Source organism: Salvelinus alpinus, chromosome 12, assembly GCF_045679555.1.
Source record: "Salvelinus alpinus chromosome 12, SLU_Salpinus.1, whole genome shotgun sequence".
Taxonomy (NCBI): Eukaryota; Metazoa; Chordata; class Actinopteri; order Salmoniformes; family Salmonidae; genus Salvelinus; species Salvelinus alpinus.
This window is the reverse complement of record NC_092097.1, coordinates 49681821-49701982: the sequence shown is the minus strand read 5'-3', so window position 1 is coordinate 49701982 and position 20162 is coordinate 49681821. Positions and strand designations below refer to the sequence as shown.

General features: G+C 42.8%; 1 protein-coding gene across 5 annotated transcripts in view; it reads right to left on the bottom strand.

Annotated features, from left to right (window-relative positions):
• Nucleotides 1–33: 33 nt before the first annotated feature.
• pltp (phospholipid transfer protein) overlaps nt 34–20162 on the bottom strand; it is a 29473-nt gene continuing 9344 nt past the window's right edge. For 3 of the 5 annotated variants that reach the window (XM_071336719.1, XM_071336717.1, XM_071336720.1), the window contains exons 2-16: nt 18519–18639; nt 11099–11198; nt 10492–10620; nt 10034–10189; nt 9630–9693; nt 9261–9324; nt 9021–9112; nt 8496–8672; nt 8068–8127; nt 7295–7459; nt 6929–6996; nt 6763–6805; nt 1300–1363; nt 1064–1140; nt 34–721 (exon numbers count right to left, since the gene is read on the bottom strand). In XM_071336719.1, the coding sequence (XP_071192820.1) occupies nt 638–721; nt 1064–1140; nt 1300–1363; nt 6763–6805; nt 6929–6996; nt 7295–7459; nt 8068–8127; nt 8496–8672; nt 9021–9112; nt 9261–9324; nt 9630–9693; nt 10034–10189; nt 10492–10620; nt 11099–11198; nt 18519–18624 (1449 nt within the window). In that variant the 5' untranslated portion in view covers nt 18625–18639 and the 3' untranslated portion in view covers nt 34–637. The other 2 variants (XM_071336716.1, XM_071336718.1) reach the window with 2 other exon arrangements.

Here is a 20162-nt window from a genome sequence, read left to right as displayed (position 1 = left end):
GGAGAGCATGTTGATCATTGAATACTCTGTAGGTATAAAGCCATAATTCCTTTGAACATTTAATTTCTTATACAGTATTTCCTACCAGCTAGCTCTTCTGTGGCTAATGGTAGGGAAGGTAGTCTTGTTTTGTAGAAACATTTGAAATTCTTAAGTTGAATATTATACAGTAAAGCATTGTCATTTTTAAAAGGATAGTTCAGAGCTGCACAATTCCTATGAAATTACAAGGAGCGTTGACATGACAATGGGCAATTATGTTAGAGGTCAAATATTGTTTTGAGTAGTGCAGGCACATGACTAAGTCAACCTGATTTCTCTATACAGGCAACAGTATAAATATCTGTAAAGCACTTCAAAATGACAAATGGATATAAAATATATAAGTTGCGTTATGGTGATCGTTATACATAAGCATGATTTTCTTTCTTGTCCAATTTTTATCTCAAATTGGACACGTAGCCTACCGCCTTATATTAAAGCCTTAATGTGGGATCTGCATGGTTTGTAGACTTTACACAAGTCTACATGTTGAACATAAAGAAGTGACATTGAAATGCAGGATTGGATAGAGTTATCTAAGATATATATATATCCTTGGTTCTTTCAGGTGGAGAAACCTCTCTTAGATGGCGTTCTAGGCATCAGCCTGGATTTTCCTCTCGATCATCTCCCTCAGTCCCTTGCTGAAATGTAGGTTTGCCCCGATGATGAGGTAACCCTGAAAGGTCAAGGGTGGGAAAGCTGATTGACTGCTGTACATCAACAGGGCCATGTTCAGAAGTCAAACATTGTGTGGAACATTCCGGATGTGAAATGAGAGCTGAAGTGTGACTGTATTCTACATGTCTGAGAGGCTTGTTTATTATACACAATGTAGCTTATATCTGAACGCTCCATGATGTTGAGATTGGCTGAGATGATGTCAAGTTGATGTCGGTGGCTACGGTTGTCAAATTATGACAATTTTGACTTTCAGAAAATATTGAACCAGCAACAATTTGATAGAAGTATATTGAATGTGTTCTTGCATAATAGGAGCAACAGAAGCCTTGAGACTTACGTTATGATACTCCACCACTTCCTCTATGAAGTCCAAACCATCTGCAAGAGGGATCGAGACACCTCTCTTGGTCCAGTCTGAAATTGAATTACGGATAAAAGATTTAGAGATAAATGTTTGAAGTCAACAGTCTTACAAAGAATTTCATGGGTTTCTAGTTTTACCTGAATTCATGTTTTATGTATATTGATGATGTACTGTGGGGTTACACTGATCTGCTATAAAAGGATACTTACTGTTGATGATGGGTACTATTGAGATCTGCAGCATGGTCTTCAGAGGGCCTTGTAGGGGAATAAGCTAAAGACAGACCAAAGGGTTTTGAAATACACTGAGTATATCAAACATTAAGAACACCTTCCTAATATTGAGTTGCACCACCCCCCACCCCACCTTTGCCCTCAGAACAGACTCAATATGTCGGGAATGGACTCTACAAGGTGTTGAAAGCGTTCCACAGGGATACGGACCCATGTTGACGCCAATGCTTTCCACAGTTGTGTCAGTTTGGCTGGATGTCCTGTGGGTGGTGGACCATTCTTGATACACACAGGAAACTGTTGAGCATGAAAAACCCAGCAGCATTGCAGTTCTTGACACAAACCGGTGCGCCAGACACCAACTACCATATCTCGTTCAAAGGGACTTAAATCTTTTGTCTTGCCCATTCACTCTCTGAATGGCACACATACACAATCCATGTCTCAATTGTATCAAGGCTTGAAAATCCTTACTTTAACCTGTCTCCTCCCATTTATATACACTGATTTAAAGTGGATTTAACAAGTGAAATCAATAAGGGATCATAGTTTTCAGCTTGTCAGTCTAGGGGTCATGGAAAGAGCAGGTGTTCATAATGTTTTGTATACTCAGTGTAATATTTGAAAATGACTCGATAGTGGATATTCATTATATTGAGAGAGAGGAAGATCACCTGTATTATGTAACTGTAAGCTTTGTAACAAGGTAGGGGATACTGGACATGGTTGTCTCAGGTTGGTTGTCAAATGTGTACATTGCTCTAACAATTTAGATTAAAATCCATCTGGCCAATTCATGTCTGCATCACAAAACATTGAGGTAAGGGGAATTGTTTGTTTTTCAAAGGTGAAATTAAAAAGGTTTAAAAGGTATTTCATCAAATGCTAACTTCCTTGTACAGCTACAGTAGCTTACTATGTTGTACTCCATGCAGGTCCATCACACCACGATGCTGTACCTTCAAACTACTTCTACCAGAAACTACCTCAATGCAATTTTGTGGATGAAAACATTCAAAATGTTGCCAATATTGTGGAATGTAAGGAATACATTCTAAAATATGTCAATGTGGATGAAGCCCGATGAGTATGCCAGTTATTTTACATTCAGCCTTGAATTGTATGAGTTTTATATACCAATTGTGATCATCACTAAATCAAGAAGGGATCACCCATCAAATTAGGACTCTGCCCCTGAAAAATACCATGATTCTGTAAGGGATGAGAAGGACTTGACAAACTCCCTTTGAGGGAGAGGCTGTTGTGGTTAATGAGCTCAGTGGAGCAACCTTATTCTACCAGCCAGGGCTTCTATTCTGCTGGTTCTATTTCTGATGCATTGACCAGTGAGAGAAACAAGGAGGATAACATAACTGTTGAGGTCAGTAAAGTTCCTGTTCAATGCACAGCCATCCCATGGATCCCAGTGGGAGGAGAGAATAATGCAACAGACCACTGCTATGTGATGTGCTTATGAAGAGAACACGTTTCCTCAGACCAATACTAAATCATGGTCCAATTATGTCACCTAGCTATCAAGCTGAAGAGATAGCAGACCTTGACTTGCCAGAAGGCCTTTTTTCAGGTGATTATGACTGTTGCCCAGATGTCCAAAGGGGGATTTCTGAGTTTAATTATTAATACAAAGAGTTGAATTGCTCATTGTTCCCTGAAAATGTGTTCTCTCCACCTTAAGGTTAGGCATATGCCATTGAACAGGGGTGTCAAACATACGGTCTGCAGGCCGGATGCGGCCCACAAGGGGTTCCAATCTGGCCGGCGGGTAGTTGGAGCAACAATAATATTTTGGGTGGCAGGGGGAAACTAACTTTAAATATACTTCAATATACTTTAAAATGACTGAAACCAAATTGAAACTGTGTAGAAATGATGATGTACCTACATTCATACCGTTTTTTGACTGTGTCCAGCTCGCCAATAATCACCTAAATGAAAGCTTGACAGTCAAGGAGCATCGAAAATGTCAAAAACGATAAATAGAGAACAATTTTTTTTTTTAAATTTTTTACATCTGGACACCGAGTAAATCTAACCAATTTCCAGTGTGGCCCTCGGGACCTCGAAGAAAGACCGAATGCGGCCCCTTGGGCAAAAAGGAGTTTGTCACCCCTGCCATAGGAGAGCTCCAAAGGCATCCCCAAGTAAATCCAAATGACATGGAAATGCCTGTCAAAATATACACATTTTGATTCTAGACCGTAACAAAATAAAATTTGCATTATCAAGCCATGTTCTCTGAATTAATTTCTTAATAAATCCCCTGAAAAATAAATAAATATCTAATTTACGTAAGTATTCACACCCCTGAGTCAATAGTTTATAGAAGCACCTTTGTCAGTGATTACAGCTGTGAGTCTTTCTGGGTAAGTCTCTAAGAGCTTTCCACACCTGGATTCTGCAACATTTGCACATTATTCCTTTCAAGATTCTTCAAGCTCTGTCAAATTGTTTGTTGATCATTGCTAGACAACCATTTTCAGGTCTTGCCATAGATTTTCAAGTAGATTTAAGTCAAAACTGTAACTCGGCCACTCAGGAACATTCACTGTCTTTTTGGTAAGCAACTCCAGTGTATATTTGGCCTTGTGTTTTAGGTTATTGTCCTGCTGAATTAATATCCCAGTGTCTGGTGGAAAGCAGACTGAACCAGGTTTTCCTCTAGGATTTTGTCTGTGCTTAGCTCAATTCAGTTTCTTTTTTATCCTGAAAAACTCTCTCGTAACCACTAGGCAGGTAGGCTAGTTGTTAAGAGTGTTGGGCCAGTAACATAAAGGTTGCTGGTTTGAATCCCAGAGCCACAGAGGTGGTGAACAATCTGCTGATGTGCCCTTGAGCAAGGCACTTACCCCTAATTGCTCCTGTATGTCGTTCTGGACAAGAGCGTCTGCTAAATGACGTAAATGTAATGTTAACAATTACAAGCATACCCCATAACATGATGCAGCCACCACTATGTTTGAAAATATGGAGAGTGGTACTCAGTAATATGTTGTGTTGGATTTGCCCCAAACATAACACTTTGTATTCAGGACAAAAAGTTAATTGCTCGGCCTCCCGAGTGGTGCAGTGCTAACTGTGCCACTAGAGATTCTGGGTTTGAGTCCAGGCTCTGTCAGCCGGCTGCGACAGGGAGACCCATGGGGCTGCGCACAATTGGCCCAGTGTCGTCTGGGTTAGGGGAGGGTTTGTCCTTGTCCCATTGCGCACTAGCGACTCCTGTGGTGGGCCGGGCGCAGTGCACGCTGACACGGTCACCAGGTGTACAGTGTTTCCTCTGACACATTGGTCCGGCTGGCTTCCAGGTTAAGCGGGCATTGTGTCAAGAAGCAGTTGCGGCATGGTTGGGTTGTGTTTCGGAGGACGCACGGCTCTCGACCCTTCGTCTCTCTTGAGTCCGTATGGGAGTTGCAGCGATGAGACAAGACTGTAACTTCCAATTGGATACCACGAAATTGGGATAAAAAATAAAAGTGAATTGCTTTGCCAAAGTTTTTGTAGTATTACTTTTGGACACTGTGTTAACTAACCTCCAGATGAGCTTCAATGCCATACAACTCTCCTTCCGTGGCCTCCAATTGTTCTTAAATGCAAGAAAAACTAAATGCATGCTCTTCAACCGATCGCTGCCCGCACCTGCCCGCCCGTCCAGCATCACTACTCTGGACGGTTCTGACTTAGAATATGTGGACAACTACAAATACCTAGGTGTCTGGTTAGACTGTAAACTCTCCTTCCAGACTCGCATTAAGCATCTCCAATCCAAAATGAAATCTAGAATTGGCTTCCTATTTCGGAAAAAGCATCCTTCACTCTTGCTTCCAAACATACCCTCGTAAAACTGACTATCCTACCGATCCTTGACTTCGGTGATGTAATTTACAAAATAGCCTCCAACACTCTACTCAGAAAATTGGATGCAGTCTATCACAGTGCCCTCCGTTTTGTCACCAAAGCCCCATATACTACCCACCACTGCGACCTGTATGCTCTCGTTGGCTGGCCCTCGCTTCACATTCGTTGCCAAACCCACTGGCTCCAGGTCATCTATAAGTCTTTGCTTGGTAAAGCCCCGCCTTATCTCAGCTCACTGGTCACCATAGCAGCACCCACCCGTAGCACGCACTCCAGCAGGTATATTTCACTGGTCACCCCCCAAAGCCTTTTCCTACTTTGGCCGCCTTTCCTTCCAGTTCTCTGCTGCCAATTACTGGAACAAATTGCAAAAATCATTGAAGCTGGAGACTCATATCTCCCTCACTAACTTTAAGCATCAGCTGTCAGAGCAGCTCACAGATCATTGCACCTGTACATAGCCCATCTGTAAATAGCCCATCCAACTACCTCATCCCCATATTGTTATTTATATTTTTGCGCCTTTGTACCCCAGTATCTCTACTTGCACATTCATCTTCTGCACATCTATCACTCCAGTGTTTAACTGCTAAATTGTAATTATTTTGCCACTATGGCCTATTTATTGCCTTACCTCCCTTATCCTACCTCATTTGCACACATTGTATATAGACTTTTCCATTGTGTTATTGACTGTACGTTTGTTTATTCCATGTGTAACTCTGTGTTGTTGTTTGTGTTGCACTGCTTTGCTTTATCTTGGCCAGGTCGCAGTTGTAAATGAGAACTGGCCTACCTGGTTAAATAAAGGTGGAAAAAAAAAATATATATATATATATATTTTTAACTGTAACTGTTTTAAAGTCACCATTGTCCTCATGGTGAAATCCCTGAGTGGTTTCCTTCCTCTCCGGCAAATGATTTAGGAAGGATGCCTGTATCTTCGTAGTGACTGGGTGTATTGATACACAATCCAATCCAGTGTAATTAATAACTTCACCATGCTCAAAGGGATATTCGATGTCTGTTTTAATTTTGACCAATCTACCAGTAGGTGCCCTTCTTTGCGAGGCATTGGAAAACCTCCCTGGTATTTGTGGTAGAATCTGTGTTTGAAATTCACTACTCGACTGAGGGACCTTACAGATAATTGTATGTGTGGGGTACAGAGATTAGGTAGTCATTCATAAAACATGTTAAACACTATTATTGAACACAGAGTGAGTCAATGCAACTTATTATGTGATTTGTTAAGCAAATGTTTACTCCTGAACTTATTTAGGCTTGCCATAACGAAGGGGTTGAATACTTATTGACAGAAGACATTTCAGCTTTTAATTTTAAATTAATTTGTAAAAATATAGAAAAACATAATTCCACTTTGACATCATGGGGTATTGTGTGTAGGTTAGTGCCAATAAATCTAAATTGTATCCATTTTAAATTCAGGCTGTAACAACAAAATGTGTAAAAAGTCAAGGGGTGTCTTTCTGAAGGCTCTATACAGTACATATGGTCAGAATTGTAAAAGAGAGAGAGACAGGAGGACAGCGCACAGAATCTTACCGCCAGTGATTCCAAAGCAGACTGGTTGGAGAAGATTTTAAACCTGTCGATAAAAACAGAATACTTTCTGAATTTGCCTGTGATGCTACAGTGATACGCCGTGTTTGTGTGTGTGTGTGCGTGCGTGCGTGCGTGCGTGCGTGCGTGTGAATGCATGCATGCCTACCTCCTCAAGTCTGCAAGGACAGCCAGTCTCTTGCCCTTCATGGACACCTTGGCATTGAATTTGGCCTCCTGCAAGGAATAGAAAGAAAAGCTTTTTTAGCACGCTGGTCTTCACCCTTCCTCTCTGCTTTTCTTGAGGAAATCACAGTTCTGACAGGGTAACACTGATGAGAGCAATGAGCTATCCACTCACTTCCATATCAGTGATTACCTCAACGAACGGAGGAAGGACGCACTTAAAACCATATGTATCCTTCCGTCCTCCAGATCCTTACTCTAAATGTCAACCATTCTAATGGACTTCGTTTGGATCCTTTTTTTTAATCAGTAACTGACAAATGAACAACATGAGAAGACAAGACCTCACCATGGTCATGCTGCTGAGCTGCACGGGCGCCGTGCCGGGCGGTAGCACCATCACCGTGACGATGGCGGTGACGGCCACAGTGGCCCCAGAGGTCTTGATGGTAGTCTTGGGGGCAGAGTTCAACTCCAGTCGCAGGGAGATAGGGTACTCCACCAGGGCTGGGTTCTGAGATAAACACAGACGCGCAAACAAACGACCACAAGCATGCACAGAGTTAAGAATGTGCTGTAAACTCACTCCACAGCTAACTTGAAATGTCGCCAAGCTATCCAATTGGTACCTTTTGTAAAGATCACACGGGTGGTACGTTGTCAAGCAGGACGCACTGGCGTACCACACACCCCCATAAACATGTCATAAGCCATGGCAAAAATGTTTAGAATAGCAGGAAATTATCAAAAATAATTCTACATTATCTCAGCCACATTGCAAAATGTGTAGAATAGCATGAGATTAGCTGCAAATTGTTCCCTGTGCCCCATGGAAAAATGAGTCGAATTGTAGGAAGTTAGCTGTTTCCCAGCGAAAAACTATAATAATTGTTTTAATTATTATTATTTGGGGGTGGTAGTGGGGGGGGGGGCTTGCTCAGACTTTGTTGGGAGCCCCCACCCGCTCCCAATGGAGGAGGATATACTGTGAGAAGCACACTGACTTTGGTTTCACATGCAAACACAAACGCAGGAGTGAGTGAGTGGAATGCAAAAGTAGAATTTAAAGTCTTGACCCTATTTGTGGAGGCATCAGGTCACAATCCTGACATACATACTCACCATCATCATAATGGTGCCAAAATAGGTTGTCCTGAGGAGCATCTCCAGATCCTTTGGCATCTGAGAACATAGTATTCAACAGCCATATAATTGCATGTATTTGAAATTACTATATTCATGTCATATTACTACCAGAACAATACTGGTAAAATAAATACTTGTAAATTCCATTTTTAATGATTGGGTTTGCGGCAGATCACCTTATTATGTGAAAAGGTGCAGTACCAATCATGACTCAACTGCTTATTAAAATCTGTGTCAACATGTCTGACTGGACCTCTGATTCATGCACCAGTTCTTAGGCCAATATAGAATAATTTACACCTTGGAGCTAAGAATAACTGAAGTAATGTCATATGTAGGCTAAAGTGCAGGGGAGAGAATAGGGTTGCAACACATAACAGCAGACCGTCCGGTCTCATACTTACGCGCTCGTTGGCGATATTCATTTGGAATATGCCGGCTTTATAATAGGAGTACAACCCACTGTCAAAGAAATACTCGGACAGACCCAGGTACACCATTCGATCGTACTCTCTCACGATTGGGTTAACGGCATAGTTGACCAAGGTGTTGTTCTCGTTCCCGAGCTCAAAGAACATGCCCTGTGTGGCCCAGAAAGAGAGATGAGAGAAGAGAGTGAGAGATGCAAAAATAGGTTTCCACTTTATTTGAGGGGGTACCTACATAAAGGTTTCATAACACATTACTAAGCAGTTCAATTACGTCAACAACTGCATGTTGATAATTGCAGTATCAGTGACATTACTGTGACATAATGAAAATATCAGCTTATGAATGCATAATGTGTGAATTTGAGTGTGTTATGAAGTCCTTAGGTATTTACCCTTCCAATAAAGTGTTTAATACCCAAAACATACCTACATAATATAGACATGATATGGCCAAAATGCATGAGACTAATGCATAGCTAGCTAGACTATCTCACTCACCCTGAAATCCATGTCAAGACTCCTTGAAGTCACCACTGGGTCACTTAGGAGAGAGTAGTCGATTCCCACGTACTTGTCCACTTCAGTTCGAACTGGATAGGTTCAAATTAAAACACACAATTATCTTTCGGCGTGCAAAAGTTATTTTCAACACTTATGGTCAGAGAAGTAACTTATGGTCAGAGATGTTTATAACCAATCTCTCAAGTTATTTGCCAATGAACCACTGTACTATATTACCTGGAATCGTCTCCAACAAAGAGTTGATTAGAACCAAACCAGCGTGGTTCATGGCAGGGCAGATCTATGAAAACAGCAGACGTGTTAAAGTAACAGCCCAGTGGTCCACATTTCAATGAAACATTACCTATAATTCATTACAAGATGAGGTAAATACATTTTCTTTCAAAAATTATAATTCAGTATGTTAAAAAGCAGCTTTTATGTCTACCCCTATTTGCCATATTCACTCTGAACAGTGTGGGCGTGACAGTCATCATGATCAGTAAACAGCTGATTTGCCAGCTCAGCCAATGAGTATTTAGTCGTACGTGTTGCCATGTTGTAGTAACCAGCGTTCTAGAATTAAATCAACTGATCTGTCAGCACCTGTTGGTTAAGAAGGAAGCGCATTCCTGTGGTCAAGAACGTCGCCAAGAAGTCATACACCCTCCTGCAAAGGAGTAAAGCAGAGTTTAATTACACCCAGAGACATATATCTAAGTACATGGCTCTGATTACACCCACTCATGTCAAAAGAATCACTAGCTGAAAAATACTGCTACTAGCCTACATCACTGCAATTAGTCTCTCTTGATTCATGACAGACTAATAGCTCCACATTGCACGCAATATTTGGTTCTCTGCCTTTTAGATCATAATGAATACAATTAGTATAGACTAGGATAACCTGATCCTAGATCAGTACTCCTACTCTAAAATGCTTGATACATATGGCCTCTGGTCAAGAAAGCAGCTCAAGTATCCCCCAAAAAACTATCAACATGATTTACCCCAAGGTGCCAGTGAACTTCATTTTCATTTTGCCGATGGACGCATCACAGGTGATGTTGGAGATCTTGAGACGGCCCAACTCGTCTTTGGTCATGTGCAGGACAGTGTGGATGTTCACGCCTTCAGCAGAGGCGTTGATGGCTCCCGTGTCATAGCTACAAGACCATAGAGAAGAAACCTTCTCAGATCATCATCATCAACGTCATCATCTCAACCATATTTAGCACCAAAAGGAAAGAATTTCTAAGACACTCTTTTTGGACATCGATTATCTCTGAAGTTTGACGTCAAAGAAGATAAGTCATCAATCTAGCCTACCTCTGTATGACTGAACTCCTCAAGGCTATACAATATACTATTGTGAGTATTTCACCACAGGCATTATTTTGTATACAAACCCATTATTTTCTTGTAAAATGCACTAGAGAGACCGTAGAGGATAGAGAGAAGGACTTACAAGAACCAGTATAGGATGCGTCTCTGGAAGCTGAGGGCGATGGATGAGTTCTGCACCTCGAAGAGCAGTCCCAGACCAGGCTGAAATGCCAGGTCTGCGTAGGTCAGGTTCAACTCATTTATTTTCACACTGAACCACAGGAAGGAAGACAATTTGATCAGTGCTTGGGCTGATACTTTTGGTAGCCACAATCTTGTAGCCTGGTTGGCAGTTGGTTGAAGTTGACCAAAGCAGAAACACTGTATGGGTAGCAACACTGTCTACCAGAGTTGATTTTCCAAGAACCCAGATTTCTAGAAGATGACCCATAAAGTCAGATACTGGACTTTCTTTTACAAAAGATTAAGAAGTTCTAGCCTCGTAGACCAGACAGATAACTTTGCACACCTTTCTTTTTCACTTCATGTGGTGAGCGAAGCCATCTGGTCTTTATCTTTCAAAAGGGAGTATTCAGTTGCTGCGCTTTATAGGTCATCTTCTAGAAATCCAGGCAGACACTACCCACAGTTCATTAATATGCACAGATATCAAAGGATCTGGAGCCATTGGAACATAGGGGCAGCAACTTTGGATCGTTAAGGTGGATGGATCCCAGCTCAGGGCTTACTCATTGATGGTGTACTCGAAGCGGCCCTCGTTGCCCTTCATCTCTGGCATGGTGATGTTGCTCAGTTCCTCCACCACAAACTTCTGGGTCTCGTACTTCACTGAAAGGCAGGTTTGAAAGAGTTAAGTTTAGAGTCTAAAGCTACATAGCCAATGCCTTAAGAAGACAGCCCACACAACTAAGATGATCTAAGTGGATTAAGGTGCTTTGTTTGGGTATTGGTGGCTAAAGTAGAGCAAAATCCTGATAGTGACAATGTAGTGGAGGTGACGTCTTCCTTTGGTCAAGACTGAAGACGTTCCAGGATCATTCAGTACTGTTGGAGACTGTTGAAAACGTAACGTTATGACTATAGCTACTGTTCACTGAAGGAACTAAAATCATGCCTGACAAGGCCAATGAAATCTGCAACTCGCTGGAAGCTCTTCACAAGGCCCAGAAACGGGCGGTGCGGGGCCAAACAGGGGCTTCTCCTCCAGGGAACAGTAGTTATAGTCATAACGTTACGTTCCTTTTCAGTCAGTCAACTTCGGTACAACATACTATGGGGAAATGGAATCCCACCCTAAGCCGACCCCAATGGATAGTAAATAAAACGGCCCATGGCAGACCACCCAGAACTGAGCTGGGTATTGTGTACACGACATGCTGCCTAGTGATTTTCCCCTGTCCCAGCTGTAAGCACACTGTGGGCTACACTGTGACATCCAAGCGATAAAACCTCACAACAGCGTGTGGTGATGCCCAACTCGCCACAGCACAAATATTGTATTTCCTACAGTCAACCCTTCAATTTGACCAAGATAGTTTGTGTGTATGCATTGATATGTAGGCTATGTGTGCCTTTAACATTTTTTATGTAGTTCTGTCCTTGAGCTGTTCTTGTCTATTGATGTTCTGTATTATGTCATTCTGTATATGTTTCATGTTTTGTGTGAACCCCAGGAAGTGTAGCTGCTGCTTTTGCAACAGCTGATGGGGATCCTAATAAAATTCCAAAATACCAAAATACCAAACTCCCAAACTCCCACTGCCAGACCCCTGGTGAAGTCGGCACATACAGTGCTAGGTAACCCTTGCCCCTTGTTGCGATATGACAGGGAGATAGGCTCCACAATCCTGCGGGAGATGCTGCCCTGCATCGACCTGGATTAGCAAAACAGACATAAATCTGGTCACATAACCGGATATCCCGGGTCCCTCAATGTACGTGTGTATAGAGATGTAGGATCTTAATTTGACCACTCTTTTGTTGCAAAGAATTTTCCTGCACAGCAGGAAACGTAAACTTGTCGTGTATTAAGGTTTATAAAGGCTCGAAAGTTAGTGATTTCCACTTTAAAATTGTAGACTTTATTTACCGTAACAAAAAAATGATCAACCCCTAAAAAAAAATGCCCATGAATTATAATCCACATAATAATTCACATATCCTATTGCTGTAGGATTATTTTCCTGCTGTAGCAAACTGGCTCAAATTATGATCCTACATCTGTAGCTCGTACTAGACACAGGGCATGTAACCTCTGTTGCTCTTCAGAAGCAAAGGAGGAGGCGAAAAGGGAAATAACTCAAAAGTCAAGGACCTGTAGGACATAGCCATGACTTTTGGGGTCGAAGGACCCATTTGGACGCAATGTCACCTTAGAGTCGCCCGAGGTGAACTGAGTACAGGAAGGGTGTACAGATAACACGTGGAGGTCCCCAACACGCGTATCAAAAGGCAAAGGCACAAGCAGGGAGGTGTTGTAGGAGAGGATACTCAGATCCACAGCCTCCTGTGGTTCAAAGGGGGCCTCACAGAGCATCCAAAACCAAAGCTAAATCCCTAGTGGGCGCAATAGGTTTAGAGACCACACCCTTTTAGAAACCGCATTACTAGGGGAGTGGCAACATCAATTCTCACATGACATGCTGAAATAGCCGTCATGTACACTTTTGGTGTGGAGAATGGCCGTCCTTTGGTCGAAAAGCTCCTATAGGAACATAAAGATGTCCCTCACATAGCACTGAAAAAGGAACCAGCCCTTTATCTTGGCACCAGAGCTACAACCTCTGCCACTTTATACATACACAGCCCCCTGTTGAGGGTGCCCTTGCAGACTAAATAGTAGCAATAACGTTCAGAGGTAACGCTCTAGGTCAGGCCTGGGCAACTCCAGTCCTCGGGGACCTTTTCCCCCATCCCTAGCAAACACACCTGATTTAAACTAATTGCATTTTTAACTGAAGATCATGATTAGTTGATTATTGGAGTCAGGTGTGTTAGCTGGGGCTGGGGAAAAACTGTGACACCAATCAGGCCCCCGAGGACTGGAGTTGCCCAGGCCTGCTCTAGATATAGCCATCTGATTGGTCCTCCTAGGGGCCAGGCCGATAGAAATCAAATCTCCGGCTTTGCGTTCCAAACCTGCCCGTGCGCCTGGGACAACAGGTCCCTGCACAACCGGAGTTGTCACAGGTCATCGCCTAAAAGGCAAAAGATCTCAGTGAACCAAAAAAGAAATAGAGAATAATAGAAAAGTAAAACATGTAATAATAAATACACACGGAGTAACGATAACTTTCCTATATACAGGGGGAACCAGTACCGAGTCGATGTGCAGGGGTATGAGGTAATTGAGGTAGATAAGTACATATAACTAGGAATAAAGTGACAGATAATAAACAGTAGCAACAGCATACAGTTGAAGTCAGAAGTTTACATACACCTTAGCCAAATACATTTAAACTCAGTTTTTCACAATTCCTGACAATTAATCCTAGTCAAAATTCCCTGTTTTAGGTCAGTTAGGATCACCACTTGATTTTAAGAATGTGAAATGTGAGAATAATAGTAGAGAAAATGATTTATTTCAGCTTTTATTTATTTCATCCCATTCCCAGTGGGTCAGAAGTTTACATACACTCAATTAGTATTTGATAGCATTGCCTTTAAATTGTTTAGCCTTCCACAAGCTTCCCACAATAATTTGGGTGAATTTTGGCCCATTCCTCCTGACAGAGCTGGTGTAACTGAGGTCAGTTTTGTAGGCCTCCTTGCTCGCACACGCTTTTTCAGTTCTGCCCACAAATATTCTATAGGATTGAGGTCAGGGCTTTGTGATGGGCACTACAATACCTTGACTTTGTTGTCCTTAAACCATTTTGCCACAACTTTGGAAGTATGCTTGGGGTCAATGTCCATTTGGGAGACCCATTTGCGACCAAGCTTTAACTTCCTGACTGATGTCCTGAGATATTGCTTCAATATATCCACATAATTGTCCTCCCTCATGATGCCATCTATTTTGTGAAGTGCACCAGTCACTCCTGCAGCAAATCACCCTCACAACGTGATGCTGCCACTCCCGTGCTTCACGGTTGGGATGGTGTTCTTCGGCTTGCAAGCATCCCCCTTTTTCCTCCAAACATAACGATGGTCATTAAGGACAAACAGTTATATTTTTGTTTCATCAGACCAGAGGACATTTCTCCAAAAAGTAAGATCTTTGTCCCCATGTCCAGTTGCAAACCGTAGTCTGGCTTTTTTATGGCCGTTTTGGAGCAGTGGCTTCTTCCTTGCTGAGTGGCCTTTCAGGTTATGTCAATATAGGACTCATTTTACTGTGGATATAGATACTTTTGTACCTGTTTGCTCCAGCATCTTCACAAGGTCCTTTGTTGTTGTTGTTGATTTGCCCTTTTCGCACCAAAGTAAATTCATCTCTAGGAGACAGACGTGTCTCCTTCAAGAGCGGTATGACGGCTGCGTGGTCCCATGGTGATTATACTTGCGCACTATTGTTTGTGCAGATGAACGTGGTACATTCAGGCATTTGGAGCTTGTGGAGGTCAACAATTTTTTTCTGAGCTCTTGGCTGATTTGTTTTGATTTTCCCATGATGTCAAGCAAAGAGGCACTGAGCTTGAAGGTAGGCCTTGAAATACATCCACAGGTACATCTCCAATTGACTAAAATGAGGTCAATTAGCCTATCAGAAGCTTCTAAAGCCATGACATAATTTTCTGTAATTTTCCAAGCTGGATAAAGGCACGGTCAACTTAGTGTATGTAAACTTCTGACCCACTGAAATTGTGATACAGTGAATTATAAGTGAAATAATCTGTCTGTAAACAATTTTTGGAAAAATTACTTGTGTCACGCACAAAGTAGATGTCCTATCCGACTTGCCAAAACTATAGTTTGTTATCAAGAAATTTGTGGAGTGGTAAAAAACGAGTTTTAATGACTCCAACCTAAGTGTATGTAAACTTCCGACTTCAACTGTATGTGATGAGTCAGAAAGGTTAGTGCAAAAAGGGTAAATCCAGGTAGCTATTTGGTTGACTATTTAACAAATTATTTAGCAGTCTTATGGTTTGGGAGTAGAATCTGTTCAGGACCCTTTTGGTCCCAGACCGGGCGCTCCGGTACAGCTTGCCATGCAGTAGCAGAGAGAACAGTCAATGACTTGGGTGGCTGGGGTCTTTGACAATTTTGAGGTGCTTCCTCTGACTCCGCCTGGTATAGAAGTTCTGGATGGCAGGGAGCTCGGCGCCAGTGATGTACTGGGCCATACGCGAACTACCCTCTGTAGTGCCTTGCGGTCGGATGCCGAGCAGTTGCCATACCAAGAGGAGATGCAGCCAGTCGAGATGTACTTAATGATGCAGCTGTAAAATTTTTGGAGGATCTGAGGTCCCATGCCAAATCTTTTCAGCCTCCTGAGGGGGAGGCTGTGTTTTGACCACTAGGTCCTTAGTGAGGTGACACCAAGGAACTTAAAGCTCTCGATCTGCTCCACTACAGCCCCATCAATGTGGACAACGGGGGGAAATGTGTAAAGGAGAGTACGAGTGTGTCAGTTCTCAATGAAGTGTTCGGGTCCCTCATCGAGAGAAACATACGACAAAGACTGCTTCTTTGCGATGCGTAAAGATCTACGTCGGCCCTGCCGAACATTTAATATATCTGGGAGACCACCCAGGGGTGTACCCACCACTCCTAAGAGAGAGGGGCCCACCAAGACAGAAGATCTGCGCCCGAGTTGAGGCAACCATGGAGAAGCGAGAACATGTGAGCGCTGCTCCACAGCAATAAACTAAGGTTAGGAGGGAGAGAGACTGAGTCCCTCACCGTCTGTTGGTGTATGGCACCACCACCATAAATATTGCCGGTTCTGACCATCACAAGCCAGCCTGACAAAGGCGGGAGGAAGAGCCTGAGCACCAGATACACCGTTAGGAGCTCCAGGTAATTGATATGCAGTGCGCTCTGCCATCTTACAAGTCACCCCACCCGCGGGGTGAATGTGTCTGTCGTGACCTCCCTGTGGGGTACAACTGAAACCATGGTAACCCCCTGACAATAACAGAGGGTCCCACTCGTGGGCCTGAGCCTGTAGGCCTGACAAGGACACCCGAAGCGAACGGTTTAGGCTGTGAGAGAAGTGAAAGACTAGCACTCAGCGCTGGAAAATCATGTTCGCACGATCCAGAGCAATACCACGCATGCGCACCATTGGTTGGAGCAGACAGCGAGCCTCCCGTAAAGTGCTATCTGACAGGGAGGAACGCCACCTTGTAGAAATAGATATTATTTTTCCATTTACCCCACTCACGACCACCATCTGTCTGAATGTGGATAAGGGACACTTTTCATTGAAGCCACATGTGGGAGATGCAACACTTTTGACACCCGTGCACACTGTGGAACTTTGGGTAGACACAACTGTGTTTGCCTGAAGCCCGGTCTAGTCTGGGTTCGGCGGCTCCGTCAATCAATGACGTACCCTGATTGACAGTCCCACTTGGAGTTACTTCTGTCACAACAAGCTTCACTCGGTTTAGGCGATAAGAGAGAGGGAGACCAGGTTCTGTGGGTATCCCCCCGTCGCCTGTGTCTGCCTTGACTAAGCACCACTTGCCTTTCTTCCCAGACTTATCAATGAACGGTACGGATCCCACTTCAGTGATCCGATCTTACATAGACTTTTGAGACCAGGCTAGCTTACAAGTGTTCCATAGCCAGGTTAACCTCGAGGTTAGAGCGAAAGGTCACTAGTTCGAATACCGGAGTCGACAAGGTGAAAAATCTGTCGCTGTTCCCTTGAGCAAATAGTTAACCCTAATTGCTCCAGGGGCATCACTGACATCACAGTAATGTTTTTGTGGAGGGACTCACTGGTCGCTCCCGTGCAAGTGCTCGGAGGATGCTACCTTATCGGAGGTGCATGTAAGCCTTGCTTCCTCCACTCCCTCCAACTTCAGGAATTGTAAATAGGAATGGGATTGCCTCTAACGCCAGGGGAACGCTAGTAAGCTTCATTCGCCAGAAGTTATGCATGCTAGTTGATGTTTACCATGAGGCTTGTAGTCTATGCTAGACTAGCTAGCCTATTTGACTGCAGCATGGTCCCTTTAGAATAACCATGTGACTTAACGCTAGCTACATATACTTAACAAGATAGCTACCCAAGCAATTCCACCGTTAGGAAGCCGGAATAGCTAGAAGTAGCTAGCTCATCTCGGCGAGTTAGCTAACCTGGCTAGCATGCTGTGCAGCATTTGTTAGCTAGCCTGACCCTGAAAGTCTATGTAGGACCGGATCACCGAGGTGGGACCCGGACCATTCATTGATAAGTCTGGGAAGAGAGGCAAGCGGTGCTTAGAGATTTCACCACGAGGCCAATGGTGACTTTAAAACAGTTACAGAGATAATGGCTGTGATAGGAGAAACAGAGGATGGATCAACAACATTGTAGTTACTCCACAATACTAACCTAATTGAGAGAAGGAGAAGAAGGAAGCCTGTACAGAATACAAATATTCCAAAACATGCATCATGTTTGCAACAAGGCACTAAAGTAATACTGCAAACATTTTGGCCAAGCAATTAACTTTTTGTCATGAATACCAATACAACACATTACTGAGTACCACGCTTCATATTTTCAAGCATGGGGGTGGGCTGCATCATGTTATGGGTGTGCTTGTCATCGGCAAGAACTAGGGAGTTTTTCAGGATAAAAAGAAACGGAATAAAGCTAAGCACAGGCAAAATCCGAGAGGAAAACCGGGTTCAGTCTGCTTTCCAATAGACACTGGGTGACAAATTCACCTTTCAGCAGGACAAGAACCTAAAACACAAGGCAAAATCTACACTGGAGTTGCTTACCAAGAAGACAGTGAACGTTCGAGTTACAGTTTTGACTTAAATCGTCTTGAAAATCTATGACGATTTGAAAATGGCTGTCTAGAAATGATCATCAACCAACTTGACAGTTTGAAGAATTAAAAAAAGAATAATGTGCAAATATGTTGCACAATCCAGGTAATCTATTTTGAATTCAAGCTGTAACACAACAACATGTGGAATAAGTCAAAGGGTATGAATACTTTCTGAAGGCACAGAGTGTTTTTGTTGTGAATTTCTTACACATTTCGAGGCCTCTGTTTGTGATCCGGATCTTGCAGCCTGGCGGCTCTGCTGCTGACATGGCAACGATGAGAAGGAAGAGGATAGACACCGTGCATGAAGCCATCACGACTCACTCAACCTGCAGGGGGTCAAAACAGACAGACAAAGAGAGAGTGGGGAAGGATCCAGCCACCTCAAAGCTCAAACACTAAATACTAGGGCTGGGTTTCCCAAAGATCATTTTAATACATTTTATTTCAATTGAATTAACCCCCTAGAGTCTAAGCCGGGGGGTTGGGTGGGTTATTTACTAAACTAACATATGGAATTGTTTTAAAATGGTCATACCAAGGATCATTTAGCTATTTGGTTTAAAATGACACATATTTCACCCTTTTTTTAGGCACTAAACTACTTCTATATGCTTCCATTCATTTTTTGAACTGGTACTGGGCTGTCTTCAGACGATTCTGGTGCGGCTTGTGGGCGTCCTAGAGCAAAACAACCAAGTCCAAACTGTTTGGATGTTATAGACAGAAGTTGGCAGATCGGTGGTACTGACTTCAGACGAGTCTCGTGATGGTTGTGGGACATTTTCGTGAGAAGAACAATTTTCGGGATGTTTCATGGTCTGACAACACCGATGTAGCTCTGCCACCGTTCACCACAGATGAAAATGAAAAGGAGTGATTTATTGTTGGTGACTAGCTTTCTGGGGTTGCATCAATCTCCCTCGAAACTAGGGAGATAACATAATTCATTCAGTTCCTATCAACCGTATTGCCGCTTTATTCCATGAGACTGAATTACACAATATTATCCAGAAGTCATCGAGGTCATCAAGTTATATATCATCTAATAAATGGGTATTCATTTCAAACAACGTTTCATATTAAAGTCAAAGGTTATGAATGCCTTTTAGAGAAACAATTTGCACTGCGTATCTCAATGTTCTTCTCTCACCATTGTCCTGCAACAGTGAAAATGCACAGAATCCAAAACAAAATGGACATAGATGATTATTAGTCGCTTACAAACATGTACATTTTCCCCCCTTACATTTTCACAAAGATAGGCAGTTAAGATGTACTGGGACAATGTACACACTATCGAACTGCTCTGAGTAATAAAGTCCTCTCAAACAACACCACTTATTGTGTCCCTTGTATTTACAATAACATATCTTATTTTAAGCTAATTTGTGTATTCATATCATCAACCTTGCTTACAGATGTTTTATAGTAATTCAGATGTCAATGTAGTTATTCCTTCTTGTCCTGTACATCACTCAGGCTCTTAGCCCTCTTTCTCTCCATCACAAGGAAGAATTCCAAGATGCATTTCTCCTCCCTGACAAAATCCTGCACCAAAATGTCTTACCTCAATAATAGAGGGTCTGTGGAAGCCAAATAAAAGAGAAAAACTAAGAAAACACCTAAATGTTTGTCTTCGTTACGGTATCTCCACAGTGTGCAATTCAAATGCTGCAGTCTGATTCCCTGTCCTGCTGTAACATGTACGGTTGCTAAGTAAGTGAGAGAGAGAGAGCGAGAGAGAGAGAGAGAGAGAGAGAGAGAGAGAGAGAGAGAGAGAGAGAGAGAGAGAGAGAGAGAGAGAGAGAGAGAGAGAGAGAGAGAGAGAGAGAGAGAGAGAGAGAGAGAG